The 18,040-nt window shown below is 45.4% G+C and overlaps 1 protein-coding gene across 2 annotated transcripts in view; it reads right to left on the reverse strand.

The window, feature by feature from the left end:
* Positions 1-18,040, reverse strand: part of PCSK6 (proprotein convertase subtilisin/kexin type 6) — a 118,586-nt gene that overhangs the window by 85,407 nt on the left and 15,139 nt on the right. For both annotated transcript variants that reach the window (XM_077827977.1, XM_077827976.1), the window contains exon 2: positions 11,285-11,389. In XM_077827977.1, coding sequence (XP_077684103.1) covers positions 11,285-11,389 — 105 coding nt within the window. The remainder of the gene's footprint in view (positions 1-11,284; positions 11,390-18,040) is intronic.

Raw genomic sequence — 18,040 nt, forward strand, 5'->3', positions numbered from 1 at the left:
ACAACAACTTCCATACAAGCTCTGTAGAAGACACTAGACTCTTCATTAACACAGTGTCCCAACATTTACTGTGCGTTTTAAAGTATTTCATGTATAACTATTGGAAGTAAAAATCTATATTCAGAGTGACTGTTTTGTTGGATGTGACCAGTGCTAAAAGATGATACTGGCAAGTTAAGCCTCCTAATTTTGTGCTGTATGATCTAAAAACGGAGCGTGCCTGTCAGAGTGCTATACTTGTTTGGTCACATTATGAACGAGAGTTCATAGATCTATAAACTTATTTCAGCATTTCCAGTAGCCAGGGTTATTAGCCATGTACATTGAGATACAATAGTTTATTTCCTGCCTTTCCAAGTGTCACTGATTTACACTAGTTTGCCAAATGTCAGTACAATGCCAAAAGCCCTTACGGCACTGTCACATAGCACATCACTCACCGCTGGACTGGCGCCTCCTTCTGGTTGTTCTGGGGATTAGCTCAAGGCCAACCCCCCCGACCAGGGTCTGCACTCCATCACTCCTTCTCCGCAGTCCACCTGCAACCCCTCTCACAGTATCAGGAACCACAGCGCCCTCTTCATGGCTCAGCCCTCCAGCCATGTCACTATCCACATTCCCCTCTTCCAGGGGAGTTTTGCTCCTGGTCCTGCCACTACTCCGGGTCCCAGCCCAGGAACCCTGCAGATCGCAGCCTCCTGCTGCAACTCTACTATTAGTGCATTTCCCTGGGCCACTTCCCGGCAGCCACAGCAGCCCATCTGAAGCACCTTCTTTTCCCCCTGGTTCCTGTCTGCACTGCTCTGTTCAAGGTGCTACAGGGTTGCAATCTACTCCAGAAACAGTTCTCCCTCCTTAAACTCTAGGCAGCTACTGACTCTGCTCTGCCCTGAGGCTCTTTTTATATGGTCCTGCTGGGCCCTGATTGGCCATGCCTTCTATTGGCTGCTTTTCACACAGCTTCCCTAGAGCTCTGTTAACCCCTTATTGGGGAGTGTGGGGCAGACGCCCCATCACAGGCATTTGTCGGTTAAGTAGGTTGTCATTTAGTCTCACTTCTCTTACCTAGAACCTGATAATTTCCTACAAGAAAACCAGCCGCCTCATCTCCACTTCTCAGGAAAGATTTAATAGCAGAGCTTAGAGGCCGGTCTCCTCACTAAGGGAAGATCTTACTGCTTGCGGTAGAGTTACTCTTACAGTACATTTACCGTACTCAGAGGGATGTGATCGGAGTACAGGGCTGCAAGTCAGGAATTACCTGGCTGAATTCTGGTTCCAGCCCCAGCTGTGCAGCAGCTAACTCACCGGACAGTTCATTGCACAGATTCTGCCACTCTCCGATCCCAAAGACACAAGCTCCTTATACCTGTTTTTTAAAAATAAAGCTTCGCCACAGGAAACAAGTTATAGATTACTACATTTTTCAGAGCCCTAAATGATCTGTCACTACCCCAAGTTTTTAAAAGTCCCACTCCAGCCCCCAGATTTCCTAGCTGGGTCTGTATTCTCTATCAGTTGTTTCCAGGAGATGCTCCACCTGCAAACAGGTTGTAGTGGGAACTTCTCCATTTGGGAGGAAAATATCCCAGGCTGCCTCCCTTGGCCTGAATTCTGGCAATAAGTGCCTGTTGCCTGTTCTGTGTTGCAGCATTCTGATCTGGCGTTTTCCCCCCTTAGTCTTGGCACTTTCAGTATCAGGTCTCGGTCTCTTGCACCTGAGAGCATAGCTATAATTGCACCACAAGACCCCTCGCTGGTAGCCCAGTTGCACACAGAACTGTCACAACACTACCTTTTTAAAAGGGACTTTGACGTCTAACCGTAAAGTGGATGCCAACATTTCCTCCTCCTTGCCCCCAAATAAATGGACCGGTGCCTCCCTTTCCCACTGAATAGCTAGCAACTCTGATGGATTTTGCACAGCTCTGATTCTTTAGTAGCTCAGTCTTTTGCTGCACCCCTGTACTTCTACTAACCACTCATAATTCTAGGCCAGCTTCCTATATATGCTGTATCTGGTGCCTTCCCCAAGGCTTTAGCGTTTTCCCACAAAAGTTGCTCCAGTTTAACCAAAGGCCTGTTTTTTTAACTGGCTGAGTTAACTGGTTGTTAATGGACACCCTTCATTCAATTTAAAACCCAGTTTGTATCATTTAGGCTGATTCCTTGTTGATTTAATCTAAATTGATATAAACTGGTTTAACAAGGAGTAGCATCATTTAAACTGATTTAAGAATTGATTTTAGTTAAATTGTTGAGTCAAGCCCTAACACCACAGATCACAAACAAACCAGGAATCCGCCATATTGCCATCTGCTTCAATAGTAGTTTGTGTCATTTGACTAGATGAGGAGAGACTGAGATTGGCATAGTTCAGAGTTGTGGTCTTTGGTTAAATTTACATTCACAGAACCATAGAATATCAGAGTTGGAAGGAGGTCATCTAGTCCAACCCCCTGCCCAAAGCAGGGCCAATCCCCAGCTAAATCATCCCAGCCAGGATTTTAAGCCTGACCTTAAAAACCTCTAAGGAAGGAGATTCCACTACCTCCCTAGGTAACTCATTCCAGTGCTTCACCACCCTCCTAGTGAAAAAGTTTTTCCTAATATCCAAACTAAACCTCCCCCACTGCAACTTGAGACCATTACTCCTTGTTCTGTCATTGCTGTCATATAAATACCTATTAATGGGGGGGGGAAGGTTTCCCCCAAATGAGAACTGACCTTTAAAGAAAAGGACATTAAATAAAGGCTGAATGGAATTTTGACAACAACATTCTAAAGTCCCGGTTCTATGATGCAATCAGGTTCTGCTCCATTCTGCTCTAGCTGTTTGTGCAAATTCTGACTCACAACACCGGGGGCCACTGCACGCAGAACAAAGGGAGGCTAGAACAATAGATCAGCAGACTGGACTTCCTGCAGGGAACCTGTAGTGTAGTGACAGACCATCACCATGGCCAATCCCAAAGGGAGACCTGGCCTCCTTGCCAATCGAGCCCCACCCGAACTGATCTCAAGGCAGGTGCTTAAAGCTGTCTGAGTGGATGTTTAGTCTATGTCCATCTCTGGTGATTGTACTATGCCACTGAAGCTTTTGGTGACCACGTGATCGCTGACCGTGTAGCAGCATTCCTTGGTAAAGGTACTTCCGAATACTTTGGTCTTCCATCCCGATAATCCATCTGTACCAATAAAGCCACCAAACCCAAACCAGAGCTACTAATATCCTCATTGCTGAGTTTGTCCTGCCACTTAATATGGAGTGGTGACAAAGACAACAAGTGGCAGATGCCACAGACCCAAACCATTCACAGTCATGGAGCTGCTAAAAAAAAAAAAATACAAAAAACCCCCAGGAACAGGCTTTTCTACATTAAAAAAAACAAAACAATCACATTCAGATTGTATGTATTTTTAATAAATATTAATTTAGCCATTTAAGGTATTTTTTACAAAATCTGCATGTGGGATGCAAAATTTCCTGCACTGCAAAAAAACAAATAATGTATTTGAATGGATATTCAGTGTTTAACACACAGTTCCAGGACAAACCAGATGGCCATAACATGTTTTCATCATAAACTCGGTGTGGGGGGAGGGGGGCGGGAGGTGGGAATAAAGTGTTATTGCTTTTCACATGGTGTATGCCTGCGGGCTCTAGACCTGGCCTGCTGTCCTCCTCTGCTGCTGTATTTCCATTTTAAATAGGTCTTATTATTGAAGTTTCAGTCTCCAAACATTCATTGTGCTTGGCCCACAGATGACAGCAAGCTCTAATCTGTTGGTGTGTGCAAGAGACAGCCTCCCTCGCATTACAAGTGATGCCCTTCCCCATCTATTTAGTGTCCATGCTGACAGGCCAAGTCCAGCTCTTCCATACACAAGCCAAGGCCAGAAGTGAGAAGCCCTACATCTTTCACATCAGAGTTTCCTCCACATTATCTCCTACGGCAGGGGGCGTGGTGTTGAAGTGTCCTTCAAATGTCCTTCGAGAGTCTACATTAACCCAGAAGTGCTGTTTGTAGCACCTGTGTAACTCCCATAAGGCTAAAGAAGGCTAAGAGCCAAGTTACTACACTCTCAAGCTTGTGGAATAGTTTTAGAATTAAACTCAATGATACTGTGTCAAACCATACTTTGTCCCAGTCATAAAGCCTAGTACTTCAGAACATTTTCCTCAATTAAAAAAAGTCCTTAAGAAATGTTTTAGAAGCAGCAGCCAACTCTGTATGTTTCTTATTCCATCAGCTCAAATCGTTCTGTGCTTTTAATCTGCCAACACTCTGAGCCAATAAAAGTGGACCTAAGATTGATTTATTAAGGGTTAATGGTCAGATTGACCACCACAAAGAACTTCACTTACTGAAAGCAGATACTGTAGATTCCCATGGAGGTGGAAGTGAATATGATCCAGTTATTTAACAGAGTGACTTTGCAGACCAAGATTAATTTGACTTTTACATCCAGTAGCTGTAGCCTGTACAAATCCCAGACTAAAATTTGACTGCAGCCAGACAAGTTTGCTTGGAGATGGCCAGTACTAGGAATTAGAACAATGGAAACTAGGAATTAAAATCACAGTTTAAAGTTCCAGTCCCCTAAATTATACACCTATAACTTTCCTTGAATTAATCTCATCTTTTGAAACCCTGAGAGTCAAAAGGAGGACAAGGCACCTTTGGAATTGTGTGCGCGCAAGAGACAGCATGCATGGAATGGGGTATCTTTAACTCACCACTCAGGGAAGGTTAGCGTGGGTGAGAATTTCCCTAGAGTGTAAAAAAAGAGGGGGGAAATGCAGCCAAAATTCCAAAGGGAGAGTAGATGAGGAAATAGGAGTAGGGTACTGCAGCAAGAAGAGAACTGCAGTATCAACCTTCAAGGCTGATGGCCAGAGGAGTGCACAGCACACAAATATTATGTTAAAGTCTGTGCTCGCTATGAAAGGCCTGATTTACAGAGGGTGGGTGCTCAGTGCTGTGTGTAAAATCAGGCCCCTTTAAAGACCTGAGCGCTCAAAAATTAAGGGTTAACAATCGCTAGTCACCTTTGAAAATCTTGGCCTGTTTCTCGATCCTGTTTCAGGGCACAGAGCCGCCCTACACTACAACTCCACTTCCATGGTTGCAATGCAATTCCATTTTGTAGTATAGATGGACGCATCCAAGGGTTTCACATGCTGAGAATCCTGTCTACACTAACAAGGAAATGTCAGCAGCTAAATGAAAGGGTTAGTAAGTTCTTTTTCCTTTACAGCTCTGTTTAAGGTGACCAGATGTCCCGATTTTATATGGACAGTCCCGATCTTTGGGTCTTTTTCTTATATAGGCTCCTATTACCCCCCACCCCCATCCTGATTTTTCACACTTGCTATCTGGTCACCCTAGCTCTGTTGGTAAGTCAGCCACAGACTCTCTCTCTGGGGAGACATCTAGACCAGTGGTTCTCAGACTGAGTCGGGACCGCAAAGCGGGTCACGACCCCATTTTAACGGGGTCACCCCAGGGCTGGCTTAGACTTGCTGGGACCCAGGGCTGAAGCCTGAGTCTCACCACTCAGAGCCAAAGCCGAAACCTGAAAGCTTCAACCTTCAGGGGTGGGGCTCAGATTAAAGGCCCCCTGCTTGGGTCTGAAGCCCTTGGGCTTCAGCTTCCCCCTCCCCACAAGGGCAGTGGAGCTCAGGTTTGGCTCCCCCACCCAGGTCAGCAGGGCTCGGGTGGGCTCAAGCTTCAGTCCCCGCTCCAGGGGTCCTGTAGTAATTTTTGTTGTCAGAAGGGGGTCACAGTGCAATGGAATTTCAGAACCCCGATCTCGACTAAGGAATGAGCTGGAGGGGCAGATAGGGTGGGAATTTTTTAAAGGAACTAAAACTGTATGTCATCTGCCTGTTTATATTTATCTTGTCTATTTAGGTTGGAAGCTCTTAGGGGCGGGGGCTGTCTTTTACCATGCGTCTGTACAGTGCCTAGCACAATGTGGCCCCAATCCTGACTGGGGCCAGTAGATGCCTAGTTTTGTTTTGTTTTTTTAAAACAGCAGCATTACAAAATGGAGCAGGGCTGTAACCAAGTCAGGGCCAGCTATATCTAACTATCACAGGCACAGCTGTAGCAGAGCAGGATTTGAAATAGTTTTAGCTTGAGTTAATCCCAGCTTGAGCTAAGCATACAAATTTTATATATTAAGTGAGTCCGTGACACTCATCAGACCCCGTTACTCAAATATGATTGAGTTGTGTCCACACAGTTTCTCCCCTTCCGACCCCAACCCCCACCATAAAATCATGTCTGTCTACCCACTCCTACTGCACAACCTAAATGGGTTTGTAGCCGTGCATTCTGGGCAGCTATCCCATAATGCCTCATCGGGCGATAGCGTGCCCAAAGGACATGGATACGGAGCAGCACCTGCAGAAGAATGCATTCAGATGCCCTACCAATTTCCTACAGACAGCTGAGAGGAGAAAGAAACACTGGCCAACTCTGTTACAGCACACGTCTACACTACAAAAGAGCGCTACAATCTAGTTACCAGAAAGCACTTATCTGCCAGCCTAGGCCAATAGGAAGGGTGACCCAGGCTCAGCTGGCACACTTACCAGCCATATGTTAACTCTGCTCTGTGTTGGCCCAAAGCATGGCCCTTAACTGGTTACAAACCTCATTAAAAGTTGGGAGTGCAGGCAGGTCTAAGTCAGCTAGTGTGGACTGGGCCAAGTGTGTTAACAACGGATACTGACCTACTTCGTAAAGCGCTTGAGTATTATTGGCACTACCCACACCCCAGCGATAGGCTTCAGGGACCATTTTGACACAAAACTCAACAAGGGTGTGTTTACTGAAGGAAAGTCCCAGCTACAGGGGAAACAGACCCATAGCTTAACTGGCTGTCAGCAGCAGATACCCCTGAACGAGTACCAAACACAGTAACTGCTGGTATGGATGGGACAAAGCCTGTGTTCAGTGTTAGTCAATAAACTGCAGTAATGGGCCAATTTCCTACGGTAGCAGAGGCCTAAAACAACTCTGACCAACCCTTTAGCTTGGCTGCTTCAGGCCTTGTCTTCTCTGTGAAATAAAAAAGGTGATTTAACTCAAGTCAGGTAACTTGGTACAATCCTAGTAATGGGAAGGCAGTTTGAAGTTCTCACATGAGTTAAAGCCTTTACCTTGAGTGACCTAACTTGAGTTAAGAGCTCACCTGTTTCCTGACATGACAACAAGGCCTCAGGCAGACACGTGATCTCCATTAATGCTTAGCCAATAAGGGTGAGGAAAGCCAGACTCAGACAACGACCCAGAACTGCCCTAAAGAAACATATTTGGGCTAAGATTTCAGTGAAGAAAGCCATAGCTCCAGGGAGTTACTTTGGTGAGGGAAGCCCCGCCTTTCCTTCCGGTTACATCATTTGTAATAACGATGAGAGGATTTTGAATTCCAACAACCATAAAAGCATATTTATCCAACAGAGAATGTCTAGCGTCTACACTAGCATCTTCCCGTCAAACCCCACACCAATGGTAGCAGTGGTAGGAATACAACTGGAGACCAACTGCTAGCCTACGTCGGCCCTCCCACTGTGGCTGACTAAAGAAGGGAGCCGCAACGGTGATAGCATAACACGGGGGAGGGTTGCATGGGTCTAGGGAGGACATTGAGCTGGGAGTCGGGAGACCAGAGCTCTGCTCCGGACCTTCACTCAGCTGTTCCTGTTTCCCCTCCTACTCTTTTTTGTCTTAAGGGACTGTCTCCTACTATGCCATAGCAAAGTGCCTAATACAATGGAGCCCCAGCCCCAGCAGGGACCTCAAGATGCTACTGATGCAAATAAATAATGGTGTAAACAAAACAGCTGAGTGGAAGACAGAAAACAGATCAAGCATCTGCAGATGACTGAACTCTTTTGTTCTTTAGGACTTGTGTTTGTTTCCATCTTTGCTATTCCATTCAAGCTGTTGCAAATTTTTTGTTTGTTTCCGCATGCCTTGCAGTAATACAACTTCACAATATTTACCATTTTATGATTACTAATTATGCCCCATTCAAACTGCCAACCCACTTCCAAATGATTTGCAAATGGATGGGAGGAAAAAAAACCCCCCACCAAATTGATGGATCTTGAATTCAAGGTAATAACAAATCCTTGTAAACCTACTCTAATTTAACTGACTATTAATCAGTAGAGCTAGGTAAAGTAAATATTAATAGACTAAAATCTAATTGATTTGGTTTGTACTAAACTAAGCTAATTTAGAATTAAATTCATAATATGTTCAGATGCCTGTATACATTCCCCAGGGCTATAAAGTTTAATTAGAACACTTGGAAACAATCAGCCAATTGTATCTTATTTCCAGCTATTGCTGGAATGTTCAGGTGGTTTATTTTTCCTTTCTGTTGGCAACACTGTTTGTGACAACAGTCTATGTTCGAATGTTACCAATAGCGTGTTGGAGGTTGTTTATATGTTTAACTGTGAACCCCTTTTAATAGCAGTTTAACTCGTAATTGGGGGTCCTCCATGTGGGTCTTACAAGGAAATAACAACCAACAATGTAATTTTTTGTCCTGAGTCCATAGGAAAGTCTTAATAATAATGTAATACTTTGTCCATTGATATCTTTTACTTGAGGGTCTCAGAGAGTTTTGCATAACTTAATGAAGCCTTTCAATGTGCTAATGAAGTAGGTAAGCTTTGTATCTATTTTACATATGTATAAACTGAGGCACAGAGAGGTTAAGTGACTTGCCCAAGGCTGTAGGGCAAATCAAATCAGTGGCACAGCTGGGAAAAGAGCCCAAGAGTCCCACTTCTCTCTCCTCTATACAACGCAAAACGACATTCCCTCCCAAACCTTGCCTACAGGCCCTAAGAAGTAGCATCTCACCTCCAGCAGGCAGGCAGTCTTTGCCACAGATACTCAACCTTTACAGGAAGGCCCAGTATACATCATGGATACCTGTCTTTCTATAAAGATATATACTTTGATAACTGCTTCTAATTCTAACACTGAAAGACTGTCCAGCTTACTAAGATGAGGCTCAGTGCATATATACAAATTAATGATATAAATAAGATTAATAAAATGTACACATTTAACAGGTTTTCCCCTCTAAATGCAAGAGTAAAAATAGGTCATTTACACCAATCTGCCCTACCTTAGGCCAGATGTTCAGTCAGTTTATATGGGCATAGCTCCATTGAAGTAAAAGGAGTTGTCCCTGTTTACACTAGATGAGAATCTGTCCCTCTGCTGTATAAAGCAGCATAGCTTCAGTCCCAGAGGGCCTGCTCCAAAACCCATTGAAGTCAGTAGGAAAACTCCCACTGACTTCAATGCACTGTGGATCAGGACCCGAGTGATAACTCTTGCTTTTCACACTGGGTTTTGCCTGATGTCAGGTTTAAAAAAAAAAAACACATACCATTAAGCACCAAATGGGACCTGCCATAGCTCCCTTTAGCTTATTGAAACAGAATACACTCTCTCTAGGAGCAGTCTTCTCATTCTGTGCTCAGTGCTGCTAGAGTCCAGTGAGACAAAGTTCCCACAAACTTCTGTCAACCCCAATACATACAGGAATCTTTGCTGGAGTATCAGATTTTTTTAAGAATGGCAGTCTATTAAGAGTAACCGTGTTTATTTCGGCTTTTAATACAAAATTTTTTTAAAAACCCATGAATTCTCTTTACATTTATGCACAGGCAAATGCAAGGTTTATAAAAGTTGGTAAGAGAAAAGAATAGCATCAGGAAGTAAAAAATAATGTAACATTCCAACTACATCCCACGCACTGCCATAGATTTAATTTGTTCTGAATTTTTATTTTCTTGAACACTGACTTCTCGCAATTCAACGGTGATAAAAATCTCTTAGGCTGCTCTAGAAAGAGTAATGTATGCTTGTAGCCAAAGATTTCATACATAGCAACCATTAAGACTGCAAATGTTATGACAACTAAGTCAACACCACCAGCATACCATGCAATTTCTGTATTGGAAAGTTTCCTTAACCATTTTTAATATTTTTTTCCCTGAAGGCAGATGTTAATATTTAGTTACTTTTAAGTATTTTCAATCACTGATAAACATAACTGGCATGTCAAATGATTCACCAATTACAGAGCATGTGGTATCAAGTAACATGCTCGATTTACAATACTTCTGTAATCACGCTCAGTTGTATGCTGCAAATAAAGAAACCAGGCTCTTTAAGGCAAATCATTCAAATACAAGCTTCACATCGGAGCATACCAAAGATCTTTATCATAGAGCACCAAATCGTCCCAAGGCCACTCATTGTGCTAGATATACCATCGTACAGTTACATTTAACTAGGATGAGAAATATGAAACAGCGTTTAGGCCTGGTGGCAGAACTCCCTCCCGCCCTCAGCAGAATCAGGCTTTTATAGAACGCTGCTTTTGTTTGCATGTATAGTGGAGGGATTAAAGAGAAAATTTGAAAGAGATGGATACCAAGAGGGTGATCGTTGAGAGTGTAGAGCATTTGCAATGTATTTAGCATGGAGCAAAGACCAAACACAAGGATAGTTTTGCAAAAGTTCACGTTACTTCCACAAGTGTCTTATGGCACTAAATACCAATCTGTACAGTGCGTCCTCAAGGCTGCAGGCCATGTGCCATTGAACCCCTCCTGATTCAGAGAGCATAGTCATATGATGTTCTGGCAAGATGTCCACGGGTTTAAAGGTTCTTTCATAAGACCATCTGAAGTTTTTCATAATAAAAAACCCTACAAGTACATAATGCAGAGCGTAGCCATTTGTATTGAAACACACCCAACTGACCTAAGAAATATACAGACGAGGGTTTACACAATGTCACATGCTCCAGCAGGTGGATACGAATGGGTGGAGAAGAGGGGCACAGACAAGAGATGACACATCTGGGCGGACTTGGGGCTGTACCATCTCCACCATCTGGTTTTAGACACAAAGGGGGATGCTCCTTATCCCAAGCCAGCCCATGCCTCTATACACAAACAGTACACAGTCAAGGGCCTGGACTTGGGATATTTTCTGGGGGGAGGGAAAGGAGTCATAAGGCATCCTTACCTCTCTGCAGAAGCTTGCCCAACAAGGGACTCCCTATGAGAATACCAACAGGCCATGCTGCTGCTGTGCTTGGGGCCTTGTACACCGCCCCTCCACCACCCATGGGGTGAGAAGGGGAGCAGAGGGGAAGGAGGATGCAGGAGTCATTGTCCATGGCAGCTTGGCTCCTAAGGGGGCAGTGTTGCCGATTGGGGCCATACCTTGGGATCCATCCGGAGGAAGTTGTGCCGGCCTCGACTGCTGAGCGTCGAGCGCCTTATCGTCCTGCTGTGGTGAAAGTGGTAATAGTTCTCCAAATTCCCAATCTGTGCAAAAACAAACAAACAAACAAAAAAAACCCATGCACAGTAAGTCAGTGAAGGAGAAATCTTCCACCCACGCACAGCTTGAGATGCTCAGCTTTTCTTCTGACCTCCCATACCCAACAATCCCTGGCAGCCAGAGGGGCTGATTTTTGGACTCCCCCCACCTAGCTGCAAAGAGAACCGTATCACCTGGCTGAGAATCTGCACTGATCTATGAAGCAACTGAGCACGCTCCTGCTCCCAGTGCAGTCTCGGGCCCTTGAGGAAGCCACATTGTCACTTTGCCATTGGTTTCTGTGGTAGCAGCATTGGGCCTATAATTAAGGATTCCGGGAGCTCAAAAATGGCAGCAACCCTAGCATGTCTTTAAAGAAAGACACCTGACTCTCCCCAGAAAACAATGGCAGAGGACACAACAAAGCAAAGCAAATAGATGAGAGCACTGCACCAAAGCCATGAATACTGCATCAGCCATCTATCCACTGAGCAAAATAACAGTTCACGCAGTCCTGACTTTACTGTAGAGAGCTACTGGCGGTCAGCAAGGAAGCCAGATGTGTTCTGCTATGGAAGGGTACAGGAGTTCCTGTAAAGCAGTAAGGAACCAGCTGCCAGGGCAGGAATGAGCCTTCAAAGGCAGCTGCTATGCCAAAGCCAGAAAAACTTGTCAAACTCACCACAAAGCCGCAGCGCATATGGTGACAATAAGGGAAAAAGCTTGCTCAGGAGCACATCACAATGACTGCAAATGCTGTGCAATAGCCTGCTGCTTTGGAGTCTCTTTAAGCAGGCTAAGTGATAGAGAGAGGAGCCAATCCTGGGGTGGTGGGCAGAGCCGACCAGAACAACAACATGCACACCCCCTCAGAGAAGGCAGGGGCCAGAGAATCCAGCGTTGAAATGCTTACGGAAGACAGAGAGAGGAGCATGGGCTGTAGGGCAAAGTCAAAAGTAGGCATACGGGGGTGGGGATGTCATCAAGCAGAGAACAGGCAGGGACTGTTGTCCAAAAAACAGATGCAGCCCCATGGGCAGTGACAGCTTCCCTGCACCAGTCAGCCAACAGCTCTGTTCTGAAGGGACAGCTTCCAGGGGCTTCCTTGGCCTCTCCACTGGGATTGCCACAAGGGCACTCCGCAGTGCTAACAGTTTGTGTGTGATGTGACAGAGACCTTCGGCCGGCTGCACAGAGGGCACTGAAGGGCTATCCAGCAATGCAGCGATGCTCATTTCCCAACAGACCCCTGGCCTACGACTATGAGGTGAGCCTCGCCTTGATTCATTCCAGCTCAGTACTGGTACATCGGTGGGTTGAAGTGTTTAGATCTAAGTGGTGCAGAGGCCTGGTGCTGGTTCTCAGCATGGGGGTGAACTTCACTTGGTGGGATTTTCAGAGGCCCATAGTTCAGTCCACTGGAAGCCAGTTTTTTAGCCAATCGCTAAAACAAACAAGTTTGTTTACATTTACGGGAGATGATTTTGCCCGCTTCTTATTTACAGTGTCACCTGAAAGTGAGAACAGGCGTTCTCATGGCACTATTGTAGCTGGTGTTGGGAGGTATTTACGGGTCAGATATGCTAAACAGTTGTATGCTTCTTCATGCTTTGACTTGTAGATTGCACTCTTTTTAACAGTGCGAAGATTTGTAATAAAAATAATGATATAAAGTGAGCACTGGGCACTTTATATTCTGCATTGTAATTGAAATTAATATATCTGAAAAATGTAGAAAAACATCCAAAATATTTATAATAAATTTAAATTGATATTATTAACAGTATGATTAAAACTGTAATTAATCGTGATTAATTTTTTTTAATAATTTGACAGCCCTACTTCTTGTCCTACCTTCACATGACATGGAGAACAATTTCGTTGCGCTCTCTTTAACATCCTTTAACATATCTGAAGACTTATCAGGTTTCCCCAGCCCACCCTTTGTCTTCAATTTTTAAGCCCACACATGTCCAGTTTTTTTTTCTTAACCTTTCTTCATAGGAGAGGTTTTCTAAAGCTCTTATTTTGGTTCCTCTCCTCTGGACTCTCTACTTTCTGTCCCCATCTTTCTTCAAGCTTGGTACCCAGAACTGGACACAGTGCCCAGCTGAGACCTCCCCGGTGCTGAGTAGAGCAAGACAGTTACCTTCTGTGTCTTACATATGGCACTCCTGTTAACACACGCCAGAGTGACATTAGCATAGTGCCTTTGAAGGACAGTAATTGTATTGTCTAGATCACATACATCCCCTAGAAAGGAGCATACACAGAACACATGGTCAAACGCTCATGTCAGAAGATGCTCAGACAAAACACATTTACTTTTGTAGGAGCTCTGTGTGTGGGATTTTGATCCAAAGGAAACATTGGTTTATAATGGACTCCTCCCCATAGAGGGGAGACTCCTAGGAAAACAGGAGCATGTTTAGAAATGAGTAGTGATCTGGGGATCTTTCAATTTTTGGATGTTTAAATTCATGCACCTCGAAGAGGCCTGATTTTCAGTGGGCAGGTGCTCTGCATTTTCCTGAAAATCAGTCCCCTATAAGGTATCTCCTTCAGGCACCTAAAATTTGAGCCCCTCCCCTGCTCCCAAATGGCTAGTCATTTTTTTAAAGTCTTGTCCTAGAGTTATAAAGGTAAAAGGAATAACCTAGAGGAACCAATGCCAAGACTTCTTCCCTTCAAGCCCTCGTCATTATCTTTTCCTGTTGTCATCTTTTAAAGAAGTCCAACGCCCCTCCCACCCCCACGTGCCTCCAATGTAAAGGGAAGAGAGATTTCCAGCACAAGTGGGACTGGACCCTACAAATCCCATCCTTGGTGATACACAACAATCCTGTTAAACCTCATGGGCAATAACTTCTCAAGAAAAAACAGATCAAATGTATACATCAGGGAAGACAGAGTCCGCTGAAGTCATTTCTCCCACCACCGAAGAACTCTCTCTCTCTCTCCACCCCATCCACAAACACCTTAGCATTAGTGGAATTGTTGCTGGCCTCCACCGGTAACTCACCTTGGCAGGAGAAGAGGCAGATTTCCACCCCCGCTCCATTCTTGTTTTAAAAACTTTAAACACCTTCCATGACAAACAAAGACAGGGCTGGGCTGTAAGCCATATGCAATAAGAATGGAGCTGGATGAGCGGAGGACAGAGAGGCATACAACTGCACCTTGTTAAAATAAAATTTAGCCTGGAAGTCTTTAAATTAAATTACCACCCCCTTTTAAAAATTAACAGCAGTCATGCATATCGGCAGAGCCTCCAGGGAAAGCTGGCTTGGAAAGTGCCTGCACTGGACTAGGGTGGCAGTCCTGGAGGCCTCAGGGTCCTGCCACACCCATCCCAGGAAAGGAACAGTAGAGAAGTCCTCCAAGCAGCCAGTCAGAGAGACTGCAGGTGAAGCAGCCAATCAGGGCCCGGAAGGACCATATAAAAGGAGCTGCAAACCTAGAGACAGTCACTTGCTTGCTGGAGCTAGAGGAGCGCAGTGGTGCTCCTGGTTGGCTAAAGGGAACTGCAGCACCCTGGACAGCTCAGTGCCAGCAGGGACTGGGGGAGCAAGGAAGAGCTCCTGGCTGGCTGCTGGGTCTGAACTTAGATGAGCCCTGAGATAAGGGTGAAGCTTTGGCAAAGGGTGGGACCATGGGGAAGTAGGCCAGGGATTGAAAGCAGTGTAGTTAAAGGGACACGGTGGCACATGGCTGCTATTCCTAGGGTTCCCGGGCTGAGACTGGGAGTAGTGGGCTGGCCTGGGTCCTCCCATAGGCCACCGGGGATGTGGCCTACTCTCGGACAGTGATAAACCCCGAAAAAGGGGAACTGAACTGTTAAGAGGCCCAGCTAGAGAGCTGGGGCCAGAACATACCAAGAGGGTGAAACCATTGCCTCCACAGAGGAAGCCCCGGTGGTACAGCCCAATACCAGGGCCAGGGCAGTTTAAAGACTGCAGACAAACCTGACCACAATGGGTGCTCACAAGAGATGGGTGACACGCCATTACAGGCGGACTGAATACCGATCCCAGATTCTAATCCTGACACTGCTTTTCTGGCTATGGGCCAGTTACATACGTGCTTAACATATTATTAGACTGCAAGTAGTCCCACCGAAATCAGAGTGGGTTAGGCCCATTTAAGTCAGTGGCACTAACTCACATGCCTACAGTTAGATACAGGATTAAGCACTTTACTGCTGCATCACTGACTTGCAGCATGAACTTGGACCACTGACATCAACTGGCCCCCTAAGGCCAGGTCTACAATAGAAACTTTTGCCGGTACATTTAGGGAGAGGATTTATTTTGTTGGCAACATTTCTATACCAGCAAAAGCCCTAGTATAGATGTTGTTGAACTGACAAAGGTGTTTTTACCAGTATGGCTTATATTGCTCAGGGAGACAGAATAAGCTACAGGGTATATACCCTGCAATTCAATGTCCGTGGTTGGCCTGAACCAACTGGCTTGGGGTCAGGCTGCAGGGCTGTTTAATTGTTGTGTAGACGTTCGGGCTCAGCCGACCGTCCAGAGCTCTGGGACCCTGCCCTCCCCACAGGGTCTTAAAGCCTAAGCCCGAATGTCTACAGCAGAGTTAAACAGTCCTTTACCCCAAGTCAGCTGACAGCCATGTAATTTTAATGGTAGTGCAGACATACCCATACTGGCCAAAGCATTTTTTGGCTGGTATAAGCAGAATCCACACTAAGAGGGTGCCAGCAAACCCTTTCTAGTTTCAACCTGGCCTAAACTACCCCATCGTTAAACAATAACTCTAATCACTGTCCCCCCCAACTTTCCTACCTACCAGAGGTCTGCTCACAGCACATGCCTAGGCAGAGTCCTTAGCTGCAGCGCTGGGGAGCCAGATCCCCTCCTCCATCACCCACCCCGCCCTCTTCTCTGCCTCCACCAATTAGCAGCTGAGAGGGTACAGAGGAGGGACAATCCTCCTAAATAGTAGTGCGTCAGTGAGCAGAGCCTCTGGGGATGGGCCAGGCCAGGAAGGGATTGGTTGAGGAGGGAGCACAGGGTCCCTGGTGGTGGTGGGAGTACAGGCTACCCCGCAGTGGAGGTGGATAGAGGGGGGAGCACAGGGTTCCCGGTGGGGCCCCTCCGAGGGGAGAGTGAGCTCTTCCTGCCCAAAAGGGGTCACATTTTTATTCCTGAGCAGGCCCCTGGACAGAGAAGTCCAAGACTGTCCAAAGTGATCCGAGATGGTTAGCAATGCTAATACACTGGAGGTCTTATCACAGGAGAATTTAAATTAGTCCCAGATGTACCCTCAGAAGTGTAACAGAATTTCCCCCCCATGCAACTAGGCTGCTTTCTCCTCAGCAAGTTGAAGTCCTCAACGCTTTTGAATGCTGCAGCAAGAACATCCGCTAAATGGGGAGTGTCGCTTCTAGTCACTCAGCAGAGGGTCTCTAGTTAAATGCAGACACTAAACTGGATTCTGATTTCACTCTCCCGCCCTTTAAAAATCAAGAGCATCTTCAGTTATGTCAACGGTGCTCCACCAGAGTGGAGCTGGAGTGAGTCATAGAATATCAGGGTTGGAAGGGATCTCAGGAGGTCATCTAGTCCAACCCCCTGCTCAAAGCAGGACCAACTCCCAGCTAAATCATCCCAGCCAGGGCTTTGTCAAGCCTGACCTGACAAGTCAGATCAGAATCAAGCCCAAATTATTTTGATGATGTTGCGACAGGTAATTAGCATCATGTTTTAACGATGCCTTCCCCTTGGCTGCAAAACAGAAATTATGAGGTAAAAATTAGTTCAACAGCTGTGGAGTGTTCATGTCAGAGGAGCTTTGCCTTACCAAGGTCCTCAGCGGGATTTTTCGGTCTGTGAGGAGCCTCTGTCCTGCAGTCACACAATGAGGGACTCACGTTGTGTTCAGTGCTGGCAGCTGTAAAGTTTGCTAAAACAGTCACTATAAGAGAGGTAAACTGCTAAACCTTGCGACTCTAGTCTGGGGAAGCATAGGATATAAATAAACAAAGAGAAACCAAGGCTATGTTTAGCCAGTAGTCAAGGGCTGCAACAATTATTTTTTTTAAGTCCAAAAAGGATTTATAAAGTATGTTACATTAAAACTCCCACTCGTTAATAAATACGAGTAAGGGCAGGGAAATAAGTCAGAATACAAAGCCGTGTAGCTGAATTCAGCTAACTCACCCTGTCCAGGCTATCTTGGCCCACACTGCTCTGTAGTTGAGTTGACAACTCTTCCTAAGGTATCTGTTTTTCCTTACTAGAAACTTCTTCCTCAGCAATTCCATCAGCCTGTGCTTCTGTTGGATTTGCTATTTGCTTGCTTGTTGGTCAATTCAACATTAGCCTTGGCCCCTCCGTCTACTCCCTATAACTGGGCTGCTCCAGATTTATCCATCGCAGGATATTTGGCAGGTCAGTTTAACAACATTTCAAGACATCTGAAATGTTGCTTTCCCACTCAGAATTAGTTTCCCCACCTCCACCACTTCCACACCGCCCTCTCCAACATTTGGGCTCAGTCTTTTCATCTTCTTCCTGAAGTTATTTGCACAAGTGTGACAGGCTGGACTCGTCTGTTCACCCTTTGACAAGACTAGGATAAATTTCATACAGGGTCTTGTGAAACTCAATTTGCTGAATATTATTGTCCTG

Source organism: Eretmochelys imbricata, chromosome 10 (genome assembly GCF_965152235.1).
Source record: "Eretmochelys imbricata isolate rEreImb1 chromosome 10, rEreImb1.hap1, whole genome shotgun sequence".
Taxonomy (NCBI): Eukaryota; Metazoa; Chordata; order Testudines; family Cheloniidae; genus Eretmochelys; species Eretmochelys imbricata.